At 40.8% G+C, this 19,738-nt stretch overlaps 1 protein-coding gene across 6 annotated transcripts in view; it reads left to right on the top strand.

Moving 5' to 3' along the window:
- The window catches only part of LOC136009586 (ferric-chelate reductase 1-like), a 30,183-nt gene extending 13,139 nt beyond the window's left edge, over positions 1-17,044 (top strand). For 5 of the 6 annotated variants that reach the window (XM_065669522.1, XM_065669519.1, XM_065669520.1 and 2 more), the window contains 15 exons: positions 4,910-5,105; positions 5,327-5,463; positions 6,226-6,320; positions 6,972-7,122; positions 7,938-8,117; positions 9,014-9,112; positions 9,581-9,728; positions 10,279-10,395; positions 11,568-11,683; positions 11,970-12,056; positions 12,870-12,967; positions 13,119-13,177; positions 13,869-14,012; positions 15,145-15,206; positions 15,312-17,044. In XM_065669522.1, coding sequence (XP_065525594.1) covers positions 4,910-5,105; positions 5,327-5,463; positions 6,226-6,320; positions 6,972-7,122; positions 7,938-8,117; positions 9,014-9,112; positions 9,581-9,728; positions 10,279-10,395; positions 11,568-11,683; positions 11,970-12,056; positions 12,870-12,967; positions 13,119-13,177; positions 13,869-14,012; positions 15,145-15,206; positions 15,312-15,404 — 1,782 coding nt within the window. In that variant the 3' untranslated portion in view covers positions 15,405-17,044. Of the gene's footprint in view, positions 1-1,098; positions 1,119-4,909; positions 5,106-5,326; positions 5,464-6,225; positions 6,321-6,971; positions 7,123-7,937; positions 8,118-9,013; positions 9,113-9,580; positions 9,729-10,278; positions 10,396-11,567; positions 11,684-11,969; positions 12,057-12,869; positions 12,968-13,118; positions 13,178-13,868; positions 14,013-15,144; positions 15,207-15,311 lie in introns of those variants that run through there. The other variant, XM_065669525.1, reaches the window with a different exon arrangement.
- Positions 17,045-19,738: the final 2,694 nt, after the last annotated feature.

Below are 19,738 nucleotides of genomic sequence, written 5' to 3'. Positions count from 1 at the left end.
GTTAGAACAAACTTGTTTTGAAGCTTTCTTTTGTGCCAGTGGGTGTAAGTTTTGTATTATATTGAAGATTAAAGTAGAGAGGGTGAGGAGATGAATAATGAATTTCCAGTCATGCTTCAAACTAATAAGTATTGAAGTATTTTTTTCCATTCCAAATCAAGGTATGGAACAGCAGTTTGAATAACTGCCCGATACTGTGAAACAGTGTGGTGTGCCCTAGTAGCTCTATCTACAGGATATGGAAAGGACTCCTGCATCTGATACTGTCTCTAGTTGTATATAACATTGAAAACTGTTTATAGTACAAGACTAAAATCACAATCTATGTGACTGTGTTCTGACTATGGAGTATGCTCTGTAGCACATCCTATGACTTCGGGACATTTACTGCTGCATGCTACTCTGGTGCAGCTGGAATGCAGGCAGGGTAGAGGAAGGAGATGATGGGTACTCTCAGGCCCTTGGTTAACACAAGCATTTCAGTGAAGTGCATTTATGTTGGATCAAAGTGCAGAAATCCTTAAACTCCCTGTTTTTCTTCAAGGCAGTTCAAACCATAGTAAGTTAACAAAAATGCTGGAGAGCTGCCAGCTGAAAACTGCTTTAGGAATTAGCTTTTATATTTGACATTGTTATCCTTCTGTCCTGAAGTCAGTGATTCCTCTTCCTCTTTAGTACAGGGAACTGGACTGTCTGATAATTCATAGGCTGTCACCAATGAGTTATAATTTAAAGCGTTATAAATAAGCCACTACAGCCGAAGCTGCTTAATACAACTTGCAAGCAAAATCTGTTAAGAGGGGCAAACCTACAATTTATAATAAGTTCTAGTGGAAACACAGAGTATTTTCAAATGCTGTAGGTAATGGCAGGCTGTTCCACAGTTTACACAGCTCAAAACCAGAGTTAACATAGATTCTCATTCTGAATCTTAGCTTTAATGGCAATACTTGGTGATTTAAGGTTCTGTTGCAGTTTGTCATGTTCTTATCTAGAAAAGATGATCTTGCAGAGGTCTGCTGATTCATCGTGACATTAATCAAACCCCTTTTTGTGCCGGGTTGTACTTCTCGGTGTAGTTGTGAGATTTAGTTGTCTTCTCTGCTTTTCCTACAAAGGTGATTATCAGAAAACAGTGGCTTATACTGCAGATTATTGTGTGTTCATTTATTACAAACCTGAATTCTTTTACCTCTGTGTGTAATTCTTAGAATGTTAAAGCTAATTACTTCTCTAATTCTCAGTAACTGTTCTGCACTGTGGTATATATATAATGTATGTGCTAAATGTCTAAAAACGCAGTCATTCCTGACCACATCACTTGGAGTGAAGTTATGTTATCACGGCTATAGGTAGAACTCCGAAGAGAACAGATGAGATCTTATAGAATCTTACAGGAGATGATTGTTTTACAAAGGAGTGATTTGCTGCTTGCCAGTGGCTGACGTTATGGTGTGTGTTTTTGTTTTGTTTGGGTGGTTTTTTTTGGGGGGGGGAGGGGTTTGTTTCTTTTTGTCTGTTTAGCAAAGCAGATGCTCTGTTGGCTGAGGATGAATATAAATGCTCTTCAGGCTGAGTATAAAGATATCTCTTGTCCCTTCTCAGAATTGCTTGTTGCTGGTTCATTAGTTTAGCTAAAAACCACTTCCTTAAGTGTCTTTTCAAATAATGTTCATTTTTGAGCTCCTAATGCTATGTGCTCAGCATTCTAGACTCACTGTTTCCTTCTGGCCAGCCTGTCACATTCACGAGGCATTGCATACTGTTTCATGCTCCTGTGACAGGTCCTTTCTTAGACCTAAAGGAGACATCTTACCCTGCTATATGAGGAAGTTCTGCGCATCTCTTGGATTTCCTCTCTTCTTTCCTTCCTGTATGTTCTGGTTTTGTCCTTGTTTTCCTTGCTTGTTGTGGTTGTTTTGAGGGTTATTTTGAAGAGGTCTTGCCTGAAGGCTGAGGGTTTGTGTTGATGTTGTGAAAGGGGTAAGGAGATGCAGTGAGATCCTAGGGGCAGCAGATGAGTGGATGCAAACTTCTATTTTTGACTATTCCAAACAACAGTTTTAAATATGAAGTTCTACTGTGTTATAAAAGGGTTTTACTGTGGTATTTGAGTTAAAGTCCAGAGCTCTTCAATCTGGAAATAAAGAATAATTTCTTAAAGCTTGACATTGTCTCGCATGTTGACTTATTGTACTGCTTTGTCTCCAGTAACACTTCAGGAGGTGTTTTCCTAAAAATACAAAATGAATCTTTAATCACAGAGTGATTGGTGTTATAAGGGGGCTTCTCATCTTCCCTCTGCCTCTTCTCTGCTGTGTAAGTGCAGAACAGATAGCGCCACGACATATTCCCATATTAAGCGAGGAAAGACTACCCAAAGCAACTGAACATGGGTTGTTTGAGGAAGGCTAAATTTGAATCTGGAAATTACTGTTCTTTACAGGATGTAGCCCTTGTTGGAGGTACATAGAGAAGATTGCTCTGATATAGTTAACCCTGTTTAAAAAACAAATGTTTCTAAATTCCTCTTCAGTACAGTAGTTCCAGATTTTTGCCTTTTTCATTCTTTTCCTCTCTGCTTCTTCCTTCTCTTTTGCCAGTTTTTGTCAGTTGAGTCTGCCAAAGAATGTTTCTTGTTTCCTTTTAAATCCCTACCACATCCTCTGCTACTTAAGCTAGAGCACCAACCTACTCGTCTTCTTCTCTCTGCAGTATGCAGCCTCATCTATTCTGGCTGCAGCTGGGTTTGGAGATTTCACTGGGAGATGTAAAAGCTGTTTTAATTCCACCATTGTACTGAACCCCAGTTTTTAGCTCTCTGTTGGCTTCCTGAACTCCTGAATAAATTATGTTGATGGAGCCTTGTGGCAGTTTGGGGAAGTATTTGTGGTAGAAGGAAAGGCTTATTTTAACTAGCAGTTAATGATATTATCATGATGTTATCTTGAGTATTTGGGAGGAGGAGTTGAGGTTGGAGCTTTTTTGTTTGTTTTTTTTTTTTTTCTAGTTCCTGAGATGTAACTGTTCAATCCCTCCTCCCCTCTGATTCTTTTCTGTTTACTGATGTAAAGTTGCTGAGGAGCTATTTTGTTGAAGGACAAATGTAGCATTGCCCTGGGTATTGTGGCGTTTTAGCACTGAATGTAGGAGAAGTTTGGAAAAGTTAATATTGATGACTGTTGGAGAGTGTGTAAGACTAATGACATGCCTTGTCTTCATCTGACTGCCTTTTAGGTGCCAGAGTTCAGCCTGAAACGCCTCTGTGCCTTTCTTATCTTCATGTCCATGTGTGCTCTGTCAGGAAACTTCCTAACTTGATACTTCTTATCCCTTGGTGCAAAATGGGCCTGGCTCTTCGAGAAGGCAGCCATACTTGCCTTGTATTATGTTCCACTAGAGTTGATAATCTGCTTCTTGTGACTAAGGATGTTCTTCTGGCCTTCTAGATATACAAATGCTTCTTGTTGTTGGTTAAGGTGTTCTGTGAACAATACAACTGTAAACCTTGCATGCTGCTGACTAACAAAACAATTACCACAGTTCTATAGGAAACAGTATTGTGGCAGGGCAAAATATCGTATGATGGATGCTGGGGTTAGTGTTCATATAACTGTTTTAAGCTCTTTGGTCCTATGACACCACGTGTTTTTCATGCCTATTGCTCCCTTATTCGGAGCGTTAAAAGCAATGATATTTTTTGTCTAATTGTCTGGAGGTCCAGTATCCAAAAGAAAGAAAAGGAAAAGTCTTGTGCTTGCCTGTAGCAAAAGTATACATCTTTATAGAATCATAGAATCAGTGGGGTTCAAAACACCTTTATTTAAGCTCATCTGGTCCAACCGTTCCCAGCCCTGCCAAGGCCACCACTAACCCATGGCACTGAAGGCCTCGTCTCCACTGTGTGAACGCTTGCAGGGATGGTGACTCCAGCCCTGCCCTGGGCAGCCTGTTCCAATGCCTGAGCACCCTCTGGGGAAGGAATTGTTCCTCAGCTCTATCTAAACCTCCCCTGGTGCAGCTTGAGGCCATTTCCTCTTGTCCCTCCCATCCCTTGTTCCTTGAGAGCAGAGCCCAGACCCTCCTGGCTCCATCCTCCTGTCAGGCAGTTGTAGGGAGCAATAAGGTCCCCCCTGAGCCTTCTCTGCTCCAGACTGAACCCCCCAGGTCCCTCAGCCGTTCCCCATCACACTTGTGCTCCAGGCCCTGCACCAGCTCCATTGCCCTTCTCTGGCTCTGCTCCAGCACCTCAATGTCTCTTTGTCTAAATTTTTATACCAAATTCCCACTCTTTTTCATGTGTAAAATGTACTTCTGGTGTTGATAGCTTTAGTTTCCCTGCAGAAAGAGGAACTATCTATCTGGGAATTATTTGTCATATATGAGGATTAGACATGAGTTGTGGAAACAAAGGACAGTCTGTCATGATGTGTAATTTGGAACTATGATTAATAAGAGTGGGCTTGATACTAGCTGTGAAGTTCCTCACTACTGTGGACTTTTATACAACAATGAAACATGTTTTAAGATCCATCTGTTCTGTGCAGATATTCAAGGGACTTGGATTATTTTTTGCTTTGAGAGAAAAGAGTGGGAGAGGCATAAGCAAAAGAAGTTTGAGAATTTGTGTCAAAATGCATTGAGAGAAATAATCCACCTAGTGGATGGAGGGATCCGTCTACTACCTGTACCCTTGATGGCCTGAAACATCCTCTCTGTGAGCATTGCTGCAAAGTCTGGCAGTTATCAGAAACACACATTAGTGTGCAGCTGGGGATGGTGTCTTCTCGTGCATGCTTTTTAAAACTTGTTTTTAAATTGTAGTGTTCAACTGACTCATTTGAAGATGAGCAGTGACCTGTAATGTACATGTGTGTTGTATTTAATTGCCTCTCTTTACTTTCTATAGATGGAGCTAGCTGGCCTTGCTTTTGCTGTTTGGATGCTTATTTGTTTCTATGCCTCTGTGGGTGGCTATCCAAATGGAAAAGTTAGAGAAGCCTGCACCAGCATGATACCCTGTCATGGTAGCTCTCCACAACTGTCACCTGAGCACACCATTACAGTGAACGGGACTGAATTTAAACCAGGGGACAGCATAGAAGGTATGTGTCAGTTATAGCTAAGGAGTTTAACTGACTGTTTCATTGTGTAGCTTGTCTTTACTCAGTTATGCTAGATCTCTCTAAGCTGTTGAATCTTGCTCAGGTGATCCATTCAACAGTCATTCAGTACTTGTACTTGTTCAATCACTTGCTTCTGGTGGTTGAAATATTTCATTCTTTCTCTGGAGAATATTTCAGCTTAATTTTTCTTCTGGTTTCAGTTCATCTGTCTGGACCAGTTTTTGAAGGCTTCTTCATCCAAGCTCGGGATGCAGAGCACCTGGAGAGCCCTGCACTTGGTTCTTTTGTGTTAGCTGACCGGAGAGTGTCTCAGCTCCTGACATGTGGCCGTACCAAGGTATGGTTTAGTGTCTTGAAGTGGGATATCAGACACTGAGGTGTTTGTACTAGACCCTGTGCAGTCTTCTTTGAGCTCAGTGACATCCAAGTAACGCGTTCATCAGTGCTGTTAAGCCATGGAGGTGTCTGGGTTGTGCCCTTTGTGCTCCAAGGACTTAGCTCAGTGCTATGTCTGATCTGTTTATCTTGTGCAAATAACTGTCTGATCCTAAGTCTACTTTTGGGGCTTGTCCTCTGGGATACTAGTTCTGTTCTCTGTACAGTCATTGCACTGTCCCTTCATGCTCTTACTATCAAAACCACGGAGCATTATCTTACTATCAAAAAAAAATCTAGTGTTATCACACCATTACAGCATAAATGCTGCAGGGGCCTCTCTCTCATCAAAGAATCATAGAATAGTTTGGGTTGGAAAGGACCTTAAGATCATCTAGTTCCAGCCCCCTGCCATGGGCAGGGGTGTCTCTCACTAGACCAGGTTGCTCCAAGCCCCATCCAGCCTGGCCTTGAACACTGCCACTGAAGTCTTCTGGATTGAAAGACCTTTAGTTGTTCCTTTTAGCCACACAGTTTATTCGTATGTATAAGTTTCAGTGGCAGACTTAGACTGACTGGGGAGAAGCTGGTTGCAGTGTGGCTCTGTGCAATGTAACAGTGCAGTGTCAGTTTAGGGTTTAGTTATAGCCTGCGATGACTGTGTTATCTGAAATCTCCTTCCTGCATATCCACTATGTGCATCTTGATATGTGTGTGTTTTCAGAATTCAGCTGTCAGTCACACAAGTAAAGCAAAAAAGAAACACATCAGAGTTTATTGGATTGCTCCTGGCGATGCACCAAAACGGGTACAGTTTCTGTAAGTAAATGTAGTATTAGTTCTAGCTGATTAAAATGCAGGTAAGTAAACCTGTGCCATTGCTGTGTCAAGTATTGGCCAGCAGCTGAGAAGTATCCTTGGACTGGTGGCCTGAAAAGTGGACACATCTTGCTTGCTGCAGAGTCTGCATTAATGCAGAGATTTGTGCTTTAGGGAATACTTGGAGAGGACTATTTTAATTTTTGTGGGGAGAGCAGAAAGGGATTTGGAGACCGATTTCTTTACTATTTCTAGTTAACTGCTCATTTCTCATGTCTGTAACACACAACGTTAAGATTCTTTTTCTGTGCTGGTACTTACTGAAATGTAGTACACTGTCCTACTAGGTTTTTGGGAACTAATGGATAAAAGCTACATAACTCTCTCCAAGACGGAAACATTCATGCGTGTGGCAGAGATCACTTATATCCGACAGAGCATGCTGTCGTTTATATTTTAGTATTATTTTTCCACTGAGATTTTAGATATTTTCCTACCTTAATCCTTAATATGATAGAGGCCTGCCTAAAGATGGGGGTTTTGCAATAAGTTGTACAAACTATAGCTTTTCCTTTTTCCCTTTTTTTTTTTTTTAAAGTAACAACCAGTTGTTGATGTACAGTATGAGCGTGTGTGTGGTTTGTTTTTAAGAGCCACAGTTGTGAAGAAATACAAGACTTTCTGGGTGAAGATTCCTGGTCCCATTGTTTCTCAGCCTAGTGCACTGTCCCCAACAACACCTTTGCATGCAACATCAGAGGCTGTATCAACTTCACACCCTGTTTCCTACTTATCAAAGCCAGTAAGTAATTACAAACCTAAATAATGCTATTTTTAATGCTTGTGATCAATGTTTAATGTTTGTTTTATGAAACCACTTTGACAGAAAGGGAGAGGTGATGGATGAGTAACTTAGATATCAGAGACTAAGGACATAGACTGCTCTTCTCCTGTGTTAGTGGAGTAGCCTGAACTTGTGTAGGTTAAATGTCATGTCCCCACAAGGCTCAGAAGGTCAATAGAACACTTAGAACTTAATGGTCAGAAAATATTGTGCATACCTGGGAGGAGAAATGAAAAAGAGACTCTAGTCTGGTTTTAACTAGTAACTTCCTATTTAGTAACTGCAGGCTCAGAAACTTCCTTCTGTGAGTTCAGCTGTTACTCGTTTCTGATACGGATTTCCATTACCGATTCTTGACTGAATTGAGCAAGCATCACTATTTGATCCAGAATAAACATGACTTTTAATCCATATATTTTCTTCTTGTGCATCAGTGGAGTTCCTACTTTAAAAAGGAAACAAAAAGCTGGTCTTCCCTTTGTTTCTCCCTCATCTACAGCTGCTGTTACCTCTTTAAAAACTAAACTGAAGGCAGTTTCTCTCAAGCTTTCCCTTTCTTTTCTGGAGTCAAAGTACAGTTTGGAACCCACCAGCGTTTCACCTAGTAGTCCTGGGGTAATTTTTTTTTGGGGGGGGGGCGGGGTAAGAGATTGGTATGTAGACATAGATGGCATTTCATTGCTATTCCTCATATACTTTCTTCTAGAATGGTGCAAAAAGGGAAGAAGAGGGGAAACTCTCATTGCTTATGACTTGTTTGTTTAATTATCTAGTTTAATGCATCTGGTTGTGGAAGGACCAAGTTCTGCATTAGGAACCCTTCAAACTGTGATCCTGAAAGTGCTTCCTGTTTTTTTCTATCCTTCCAACAAGAGAGGAGCTCAGTATTTATTGAAATGAGTGGTCCAAGTGAAGGATATTTAGCATTTGCGTTGTCCCATGACCAGTGGATGGTGAGTATCCTGTTCTGCTTTAGTTGCTTTTTGTGGTTTCAGTTAAGTTGGAATGGTACTTTAGCAAAACATTCATATAGAAAACTGAAATGCTGCTAGTCACAAGAGTGACTTCTCTTTCATAGTGCTGAAGCACAGGTTGCCTTTTTTAGATGGATGTTCAGTTTTAGCTATCTGAAGTAGAATTTCCCTGTAGAGATCTGTCTTGGAAGAATCCAATCTGTATGATTGCACCATAGCTGACTGGGATTCCTGGTTAGATCAGTGTTTCTTTGTAACCTAGCCAAAACCCCTTACCTGTCAGAAGCTGAGCTGCTATGCTTTCTGAAACCCATTTGCATTTCATCACTGTTTGTACAGGAGTGATTCCATTCAGTCTTAAACAGTGTTTAGAGATCCTTTTTTATAATTGGTGTTGAAGTCAAGGGATGATGCTTTTGACAAATGCATAATCCATAAACCAACTGTTGCACAAAGGAGATGCTGTTTATATCCATGCCGCTAGTGCAGGAACACTTGGTTCTTAGCTGTAAAGGCAAAGCATTGCTACAAGGAAATCCAACTTTTAACTGAAGAGAGTTTTAAAGTAGCAGCAGTGTCCACCTCTGCCTTGTCTGCTTAATTTAGTGAACTATAAATAATTAAACTTTTGATAATATGGTTGTTACCCTGGTGTGTGTGGGGAATAAGAGTCTATACTGTAATGTGCCTGTGTCATCTGTTTGACTTAATGTGATTCCTCTTTAAAACTGAAGTGTTTGAAAGCTGGGAAGTAGTGGCTTCGCAGGTAGAGAAATGTGTCTTGGGTCTTGTTGCATATGTTAAAGAGTTCTTGGAGACTGCCAGTACTTGTTTTTATTGGGCTTATAAATACCTTTCTCCTTTAAACTCTCCAGGGTGATGATGATGCATATCTGTGTGTTGGTGAGGACCACCGCGTTCACACCATCACTGCCTATTTGAAGGGGCGAAGTCCTCCTGTTTTGGATTCAGAGGTACATTTGGAAACAATTGAGACACTTCCACCAATGTAGGTTTGAAGTAATGAATGATGGGCTGCTGCTTTGTGCTTTTATTTTGCACAGCAGATATTTATAGTAAAGTGGATCCATAATTCTTTAAGGTGGGATTGATTGGGCACTTGTTTCCTAGGAAATGTTACCTTTGGAAATAAAAATAGGTGTGTGTGGGCTCTACTCTACTGAGGAACTTTGTGCCTTATTACTCTGTCCCTTTGCTAAGACTGTAGTTGCAATTGGTGGTAATAAGTCCAACACTTATGTTGCTGTTTTGACCTACTGACATACCTTTTGAGTAGGTATGGAAGAGATTTTTACACACACCCCTCCACCGCAATCGCTGGTGTTCTTTCTTGGTGCTTTGCTTGTCTTTTGGTTACTTTTTTGAGTCAATTACTCTGACATTCTGAAAAGACTGGGTATTGAATGTTTCCTGTTTCACAGAATGCCCTTGAGGATGCGTCATGGAGGCTTGCGGATGGTCTTCTTCAATGTTCTTTCAGAAGAAGTATTCGTCTCCCTGCTCACAAAGGGAGGTTTAATCTGGATGCCAGTTACTACATCTTTCTGGCAGATGGGGAAGCTAGTGAAGGTAAATTTGACTTAGATATTGCCTCTCTTTGAACAGCTGTACATGAGTTAGTAACCCATTATGTAAGATGTGGTGTAGCTGAGAGTTAGTATCTGAAGTAAGGTTTCCAAGTTTGAGGCACTTAGTCCAGTCATCTTTACTGGATCATGGATTTGCTTTTGGAAGTTACATTAAACTTATATATATATGTGTTGTCTGTCCACTTGGTGTTAGGAACTGATAGCTTCTTGAGAGCCGGCCACATACTGTTAAAAAGAAGATTAGCATCTAAAATGGGGACAGCACCAAAGGGAATTATTCTTCATGTCTTGTGCCTGTAGCGGAGAAAGCTGTTAGCTATAAAGGGGTGAGCTGGTTCTTGTACATTAAGTGTGCAAGACAGCTCAGATGACATCTTAAATTCTTACCGTTTTGTGTGTCAGAAATGTAGTTTGTATGATTATGCTCAGTGGTAACAACAGGACTTGCATTCATAAATAAGGAGTGGGCATATTTACAAGTGCAGTGGCTTTCATCAGCCATAAATAAACCACTTTATGCTACTACTTAGGTGGAGTAATACACAAACATCAGCAGCAGCCTGTGATCACCAATGGAATGTACGATATCACAGGCCTTCCTCAGGATATTGGAGGTTCCCGGTCTCCACGACTTATCAAGGCTCATGGTAAGATGCAAATTCTAGTTTTGTCTTCCAGTTCCAGACTTGCTGAGGCTGGAGAGTTGTTTTCCTCATTATTGCAGAGTAGGTATTTCCTTGTCTTTCTGACACTCATGTTTATCTGTACTGTTGGCTAGCAAGACGTGAGACTGTGAAGACAAAGTTATTAGTAGTCTTTCTTTTCAAGAACAGCACTATAAGATTCTTATTGCCCAGGAAAATGAACTTGTATTTGCCTTTTCTCTTAAATTTATAATCTTAGCATCACAGGATCATTAGTGTTGGAAGTGCCCTCTGGAGATCATCTGGTCCAACCCCTTCCCAAGGCAGGGCCACCCAGAGCAGGGCACACAGGAACATGTCCAGGCAGGTCTGGGATGGCTCCAGAGAGGGAGACTCCACAACCCCCCTGGGCAGCCTGTGCCAGGGCTCTGACACCCTCACATAAAGAAGTTCTTCCTCATGTTGGGATGACACTTGTTGTGTGTTAGTTTACGGCCATTGCTCCTTGTTCTGTCACTGGGCACCACTGGGAAGAGTCTGGCACCATCCTCCTGACACCTTCCTTTGAGCTATTGATCTGCATTGATGAGATCCCCTCTCAGTCTTAGTCTTTTCTAGGCTAAACTGGCCCAGCTCCCAACTCCTCAGTCTCTCCTCATCAGAGAGATTTCTGTTTACCTTTTTCTCTTTGGTTCAAATTTTCCTAGTTACATTATTGGCTTAATTAATTTGAAATGAGAAACCCCTCAACTGACTGTCTAGAGCCATCGAAGTTAAGGAGAACATTTTGTGTTACAGCACTGGACTTTAAAGCAGGCCCATGGGAGAACTGTCACTTGTTGCTTGTCAAACAAATTGTAAGAAATGTCACCTTTCATTCCCTGATGTCCAAGTTGGTGACAGAACAGGCATCTCTCGCCACTATGTACTGGCTGTACTGGTGCATATGAAACATGCAATAGCCAGAGCTGCTCTGTTGTGCTGTGTGGGCACAATTTGGTTATCTTCTCTATGGATGTTTCTTCCCTTTAACAAGATAACTGCTACAAAGCTCTAGTCCGAACCAGGTGATTAAAACTTACGACTGGTAAATTCTGACCATATATGTACAGACTAAACTGTTACACAGTCTTTACGGCTAATTTACTCACCTTTCCCTTGTTTTCCATTTTCAGGAGCACTGATGTTCATTGCTTGGATTACCACAGTTAGTATTGGTGTCATTGTTGCACGATTCTTCAAACCTGTCTGGTCTCATTCATTTCTGTTTGGAAAGGAGATGTGGTTTCAGGTGGGCAAAATCTCCTCCTATCTCTTGCAGTATTTTCTAGCTTTATTTTAAGCAGAACTATAAACCTACTAGATCCAAGACATAAAAGATTAAACTTGATGTGATTTTTATCTTTTTCGAATCTTCCAAAATGGAACAATTACAAATCAGAAGTTCACCTACTTTACTAATTAAAAGCAAAGTCTACAGAGGCCACTAAGTACATCTTTAACTGTAGATGTTAAGTGTACTTTAATGTATATTAAGAAACTTGTAAAGTTTCTAAAAGCAAACTTAACTTTTCTAGGTGCATCGTATGCTTATGTTGACCACAGTCATGCTCACAAGCATTTCTTTTGTGTTACCTTTTATATATCGAGGAGGTTGGAGCCAAGTAAGTGTGTGCTTTTCTTTTGTTTGTTAACTCAAATGTAGATGGTGGACCAAATGAATGAGAAGGAGGTTCACTGATGACTGATGTTACTTGAATTTGGGAAGGGAGAGAGAATGGGATGGCTAACTAACTCACATGGCAAACCTACTGGGAGTAAGTGTTGTGATGGACTTGATGACTTGACGTAGCTGTATCCAGTGATTAAGCTTGGTCTAGAAAACTTGGTAGAGATTGTGTACCTGTTGCTGGCATCTGTACAATATTTGGTGTGAGGTGATATCAGAAATTGGAAAGCATAGAGAGTATCTGAGTTAAATGTGGGAGAATGTGGTCACAGGTATGAGCTAGAGCTAGAAAAACTGAATACAGTGGTTAGGGTTAAGGTCAGAACAGGCAGGGTGAGAGGAGAGACTAGTGGTGGGAGGAATGATGAGATAGGGTTCTCCTGAAGGAAGGCACAGGACTGAGGATCAAGAGCTTGGAGCATAGCTTCTACAGTCACCTTGCTTTCTGCTCTTCATGTGGTAGAACTTCCCAATACACAAAACAGTGGAACAGACCCTGGGACAAATGGTAGAACTTCTCAATACACAAAACAGTGGGACAAACCCGGTGTCTCATGCTGCCAAGGAGTACAATCTCTATCCTGCTGCAGGACACCTTGCTGTGTTATGCACCTCTGCCAGTTTAAACACTGTGCTGTTCCACCACTGTAACTTACTAATACTAGCATAAATAAAATGATCAACTTTTTGGTATGTTCTCTATATCTTTATATAGATATGTTATTAAAGACAAGTGTCCTGTGTTTAGCAAGCAGGTTTTCATCCTTATCTTGGCTGTACTGTGATGGCACTGGCAATCTTTCAACCGCTTATGGCAGGTTTCAGACCATCTCGTCATGCACCAAGGTACTCACAACTAACTCTTTAAGTTACAGCCACAGAAATTAAATATGCTTGTTTCTTTAAATATAATTTTTATGTTGAAAAGATGTCTTTAAAGTATTTTTACTCCTGCCCCAGCTATGTAATCAATTAGCTGCTTTTCATTGCTTTGTAGGAGGCAATTGTTCAACTGGTTTCACTGGAGTACTGGTACAGCAGCTAGAATACTAGCTGGTGAGTAAGAGTAATACTTGTAACTACTTCTTAAGTGATTTAAAGGAATTTTGTTCATTGTCTGGGCTGTTGCTCATGTAAAATCCCTATGGACAGCCATTCGAGACATCTCTGAAGATTCCTTTTCTTGCTGGCCATCTTCTGTGTGAGTTTGAAGTGGTCATCAGGTATAGCTTTAGGGAGAAGTGACTGTGTAAAACCAAAGAGACTCCAAAAGAATATAGTATCTCTAATGAGGACCTGTTCTTGAGTGCTTTCTTTTTGCCTTGGAAGACTTGGGGATAGTGTCCTTACAGTAATGTAGTTTAACATTATGTAGTGGGGGAAGGGAAACTTGCAGGACCAGAAGCTGAGCTTTTAATTCTGTTAATAGTGACAAGTGTCCACAGGTAATTTAAGCACAAATGTTGTGGTGACTGCAGTCCTGTTGGTAGAGTCATGAATGCTAGTGTTTGTGTAACTGTAATGTGATAGGGCACTGAGCAGGATGAAAAGTAATCTTCGCTTTCTCCTTTCCTCCCTGCCTTCCCCCTCACTGCCAGAAAAATAAAAGCCTTTATATACATGAGCTACATGGATTCCTTTAACCTCATTCCCCAAGCAGTTTCAGGCAGTTTGTGGGTAATCTTTTGCCAAAGGTGTTGAGAACGCAGCATGTTTAGTGTGCCTGTGTCTTGTTTTTACTGCCTAGTGGTGACTATGTTCTTGGGAATGAACCTAACAGCACTTGACCTGCCTGACCCTTGGGACACCTACATAATGATTGCTTTTGTAACTTGGCATGTCGGCATTGAGGTTCTCTTGGAAATACACAGCTACTGTCTCATACGTAAAGGTAAAAACCAAGTGAAACTCCTGGTGTTATCTTGAGTGCTGAGGATTGATTGAATTTCAGATGTTCTTTGGCCTCTAACATGGAAGCTGGAAGGGCATAACCTCAAGTAATGGTGTTGTATCTTCTGTATAAACCAATATGGGAGTAAACCAGGCTTCAAGACCAAAGTGTTCCAGAAAAGTTGGTTTTGTTCCGTTTTAAATAGCAGCCTCTTATTTCTCAAACCACAGCTGATAGGGGCAGACTGAACTGCAGAAGTATTTTCCAAGAGTCTATTACTGTTTGCCATGGTTTTGATCCCAGGTGAGTAGCTAAAGTACAGATTAGGTCATGCAAATGTGGTTTGTGTTTTATTGTGACAATTTGCTGGTATGAATGGCTCTATTGCATGAGCAAAATTATCAGAAACCTGAGCACAAATGCTTGCAATTTTGAGTGAGCAAGGGAATGAAGGTGAAGGTGAAAACCTGACCCCAATAAACCAGTCTCATGAAGAGACTGGTAGTAACTTCATTGGGAATTCTTAGCTTCAGTGGCTGGTGTCACTGAGAGGAGATGACTACGCCCAAGATACTCTGTATCTTGAACATGGATGAGACATCTGCAGAACTGAAGAGCGTGATTAGTTAAGAGGCCGCGTAAGGTGCCAGGTAGAGGAGGAGTGATTATAAAAGATGTGAATTTAAGTTCAACTGCAGTAATTACTTCCTAGAAATAGAGAAATGAACCTGAAATGTTTGAACAGTGAAGGTTCTCATGTTGGCTAATAGAAAATACTTCTTAATGAAATCTAGTTGTGTTCGGTTGAAAAGAAAAAGGGTTTAGAGCAAACAAGTATCTTGTTCAGCTCAAAACTTGGTGTTTTCATAATTCACTCTAGCAGAAGAGGCAAAATGTTTTGCCATTTCTGTGTCCAGAAGTTACTTTTTGTAGGTCAGCTCCAGAACAATTTTTCACTTGTGCTGTGAGCATGATGTTGCAGGTCATGAAATGTCAAGTGAGACTTCCAGGTGCTTTTCAAATTAGATGCTTTATAAGACTTAGTTACTTAGTCACAGGATCAAGACTTCTGCAGTATAAAAATGAGCCCACTCCTTCCTCTGAAGAGCAAACTTTTTCTTCCCATTAACAGTTGAAGTGATAGAGTATGACAGAGTACAGATACTGCAGTCACTCACATCCGCAGAAGCAGAGGTAAGTCACAATTTTGTAAATAACTACTACAAAATGGGATGATTTTTTGTTCAAAGCGATAAAAAGACCAACACTTCTGTGTTCTGTGTTTCCCTTCTCTTGCAGGGTCGTCTGTTTAAACAGATTGTGTTAACCATCTATGTCTGTGGAAATATAATATTCCTCATTGCCTTTCTGTCAGCAATCAACCAAATCTGAAAGAAGTAATTGAGAATTTTGTGATGAAATCTTGTGCAGTTGAATTTAAACCTGCAAGGAATGCTTTCTGTTATAACTTCTCCCTCAACACCTCCTTGAAGATGCAATTGAAGAATAACAGCATGTGTGTCATGCTCAGTGTCAGGAAGAACTTGAATTCCAATCTATAGAAGGATGCTGCAGCCCTACAAAGCTGTGTTCTGATGGGACTTTTAATGGGAGGCTTTGCCTGAGTAAGGAATGAAGTCTCTGTTTTTTAAGTGCTGTAATTGAACTTGATTGAAGCTTGTAGGTTAAGACAACTGAGAAGATGCTGAAAATGCTGTCTTGATACAGTTCCCTAAACCTTTTGTGAATATCATTGAGAAAACTGAAAAGATTGGTATGAACTCTGTCATAACTGTTCACTTTACTATGTTCCAATGGCATGTGATGTGGAGGCTTCCTGCTCATGACAGTATTGTGCATTAAAAAACAAACCAACCAAACTACCAGCTTAGTGGAAAACTCTCAAATGCAGACGATGCATGAGCTAAATGCTGTTGTCTGTCTTTGCAGTAAAATGCAAAGAACATTCTCCCTGCTCTAAGAGCAACACACTTACAGAAGCTTATGAGTTTGGGAACTTTAGTCCTTTAGTAGAAGCACCATTTTCCTCATTCAAGATACTGTTTGTCCCATGCTCTCAGTGCTTCCAAACCAGAAAGAGGAAACGTGTCTGCAGTGTAAGTGCAGCAAACCCAGTTGTGCTTATTCAAAACTCAAACAGTGCTAAGCTTCTTCAGGCTAGGGCTGCTAAGCTACCTGGGAATGAAGGTACTGGAGTATTGGACAGAACAGTGAGAGCTGGAGTAGTATAGCAACATCTCTGTATTACCTGGTGGCCAGCTCTTAAAATATTCATTCTTTGTTTACTAAAGCTGTTTCTGTCTTCCTCCATCTCCCCAAATCCACAGTGTAGCCTGCTTCAGGAATGAGTCCTACTCAGAAAGCTACAAGTTGGTTTGTATTCAGTGATCTTTTTGGCTGCTTAAGTAACTAGCTGGTTTAACCATGAGGGCATTTATAGAGCTGGGACTGATCTGTTGGCAGCAGACTGCAGGTGAGTGTAAGTTGAATCATCTCCCTTCCTCCCAGATGCTGGTTGTGTGCAGCTTGGGAAAGGGGGATTATGAAGAAACATAGCAAACCCCAGGCTGAAGGGCAAAAAGTATATGGCTAATTGTGTGGTTTGTGTCTTTTTTAATTTTCATGGAACTCTGATCTCAAAAGTCTGGGAATCACAGGCCCATCCAGTGGTCAAGTTTTGGGGGACTTTTGTTTTTGTATACTATGAGTTTATAGATGAAAAATCTCTCAAACAAGGTGTTATTGATGGCTTTTTAATTAAAGGCAATGCTGGATTCTTTGTGTAATAAAATACCTGTGCTGCATGTTGTTTTCATTTGCATGTGACAATGAACATGGGTTTTTTAAAGCATGAATGTAAATATCTTAAAGTTTTTGTCCATTTTAGTAACTTGAAAAAACTGTCAAATAGAAACTAGGAAAGAATAATCCTGCCTAGCAGCAAAGTGGATTGTCTGTTTTCTTTGGAGATGTTATATAAATTAAAGCTATCTAAATACTTCCTGGAAAAACTCGTATTGAAACTGAATGTTAAAGCAGTTTTGCCTCGTAATGCAGAGTTCATGTTCCTCAGGAAGACAAAAAATTCCTTTTACCACATCTAATTCAGCTTTAGAGTTCGCAAAATGGGCGGTTGCTCTGAATAACTTGTTCCTTCCCAGGGCTAGCAATATTGTGTGGTGTTGCAACTAGTTCGATGGGACGACTTGTGTAATGTCTGTTCACAGCACCAGCCCTGCCCTCCTCCTGCATGACTAGCAAGAAGAAGCAGAGTGTCAGCATATTCCAGTGACTCACAGACTTTCTGCTATACTCCTTTGGATAAAAAAAAAAAAAAGGAAGAAGTCTATGGAAGTGTTTGATATCAGCAGGAACAGGGTGACAGGCAGTTTGGTTCTAGAGATGCTGGTGGCTGCTGTATTTTACTCCATTTTCTCCAATGATAATGTATAAAAGAAATTCCAGTTCCTTGCTTATTAAAGAATCCCACTGAAGTCAAGAAAACTTCTTCACAAGAAGAGCTGAGAAGGTTTCGGTGTTCTCTCACTCTCACCTTAAACTTGTGATGACAAATCAACATTAGCATGTTTCTGTTTGGGCTCTTCTAGCCAGGCAAACACTCCCAGTCAAGTAGAAACTTGTGCTCAGGCTCACAAGTAGTTTACTGTTTTGACTGAGCTGCTAGGTGCAGCCTCTAAATACTGGCCATCTAAGCTTGATGTAACTACAAACCATGTTTCTTGCATGTGTTTTGAATGAAAACTGATGTAAATAGCTCAATTTCAATAGAGTTCACTGCTGCTTTGACTGACTTGAAATGGTATGTTGCTAGCTGACATGCGGGCTGCAGAAGGACATAGGGTGTGCTTTGTTTCTCCTCCTTACACTGAAATCTACACTGTTCTCTGTTTTTGTCAAAACCCATGAGATGGAGACTTCATTTTCAGTGTAGTAATGCCTGTGTTTTTGCTTCACCGGTTTGGGAAGCCTGGGAGCGATGGCCTGCCTATTTTCCATCACGATCTGTGACACTGTGTGGCGCTCTTGGTCATATAACAGCGTTTGTATTCTGCTTGCTTCCTTTAGTCTGGCGGGGACAGGTTGAGACACGTAAAGGATGTCTGAAACAGGAGGTGTTCCTGCATGAACTAGTTGGGAAAATTCCAAAGCTTTATTAAGAAACTCAGTGTTTAAATTCAAGCCGGTTCATACAGGTAGATATGATGAAATGGGTGTTTGCTTGATCTCTATGCTTCAGCTTTTGTTTGAACAGCCTGTCTTCCTCTGTGATGCGTGTAAACTGTGCTCTAAGTGAGTACATCCCTTTCCAAAAAGCTAAGATGAATGCCAGTCATTGAGGAAAAACTGCAGACTTCTGCACTTCAATACAGAAGCTAGTATCTTGGTGAATTTTACACCTTTGGCGCAGGCTGAAGTACAAAAGGCGCCAAGTGAATAGAAGGATGGTTAACAGGTCTGCTAGTAATTCTGAGGAATTATTTGCTTACATCAGTCTGGTTACAGGGGTATGTGTGAAGGGCATTGCTGTTGCAGTCACTTACCTGAGGAAGTGGCAATGCAGAATGGGCACAGGAAAAATGCCTCCAAACACACCTGCTACCATCAGTTTTGCTTATACCTGACATAATTCAACTACTTTATAGCTTCTGATTGTCTTTGTACTGTGCAAAAGTGACTTCACATGTAAACCACAAAAGCTGAACATCTGCATCCCACTGAACCAGTTATCTCTAACACTCATCCTGGACAAATGATACTGCCCTAAGAAGGACTCCAGGTTTGGCTTTGTTTCAGACAGTTTTGTCTTGGTGGACCATAAAAATCATGTGGCTTTAGTGATGAATTGGAATTTTGCATGGCATCCATAGAGATGTGTAAAAGGTGGTTTGCCTTTTTGTAAATCTGTTCTTGTCTTCTAATACAGAGCTTCACAAGCTAGGAAAACTCAGATGACGAACATCTCTGCTTCCCAGATGCACACAGCTCTTGACTGCTCCATTTTGTGTGTCTATTCCTTCAAATGAATGATCTGCTGTCCATGCTGCTATGTAGCTGGGGTGTTGGTGTGGGACAGCTGGGATTCGTCTGGCACAAACTGAATAGCTTTGATATACTTGACATCAGAATTGCCCTTTGGCAAAGCAGGGATCTTCTAAGCCCTATATTGACTCCAGCAGTGGTAGGAATGAGTACTTACAGCAAGAGATGTAATGAGACTGCAGTGATATTTTTTTCTTCTCTTCCCAGCCGGGTCTCATTGCCACTTGCTAGAATCTATGCAAGGATGTCCTACACTAGAAACTACAGCTGGACAGCTTCTGTGGTGGTTGGATTTTATCTATGAAGTGTGCAATGAATTATTATTAAAAAAACAATGTTTTTCCCCCCTCCATTTACTCAGTCATTGTGAGACAGTGCTTGGGTTTGGTTTAAGCCTGTTTCTTCATATCCTCATTTAATGCTCTCTATATTGGTTTTACCTTCCTGCCTTTATCATGTTTCTCTAGGTGTCTCATGTCTGTACCTTACTGTCTCTTTCCCTGTATGACTGCTGCTGTATTTAGCCATTTTGCATTTCTGATAATCTTCATTATCCTTCTTTGTCTCTTCAGAGATAGGGTGGCTAAACTCTACTTAAATTGTAAATATGAAGTACTGCAGTTGTGTTTTAATTTGTTTTCCAG

This window comes from Lathamus discolor, chromosome 3, assembly GCF_037157495.1.
Source record: "Lathamus discolor isolate bLatDis1 chromosome 3, bLatDis1.hap1, whole genome shotgun sequence".
Lineage (NCBI taxonomy): Eukaryota > Metazoa > Chordata > Aves > Psittaciformes > Psittacidae > Lathamus > Lathamus discolor.
This window is presented reverse-complemented; position numbering and strand designations above follow the sequence as displayed.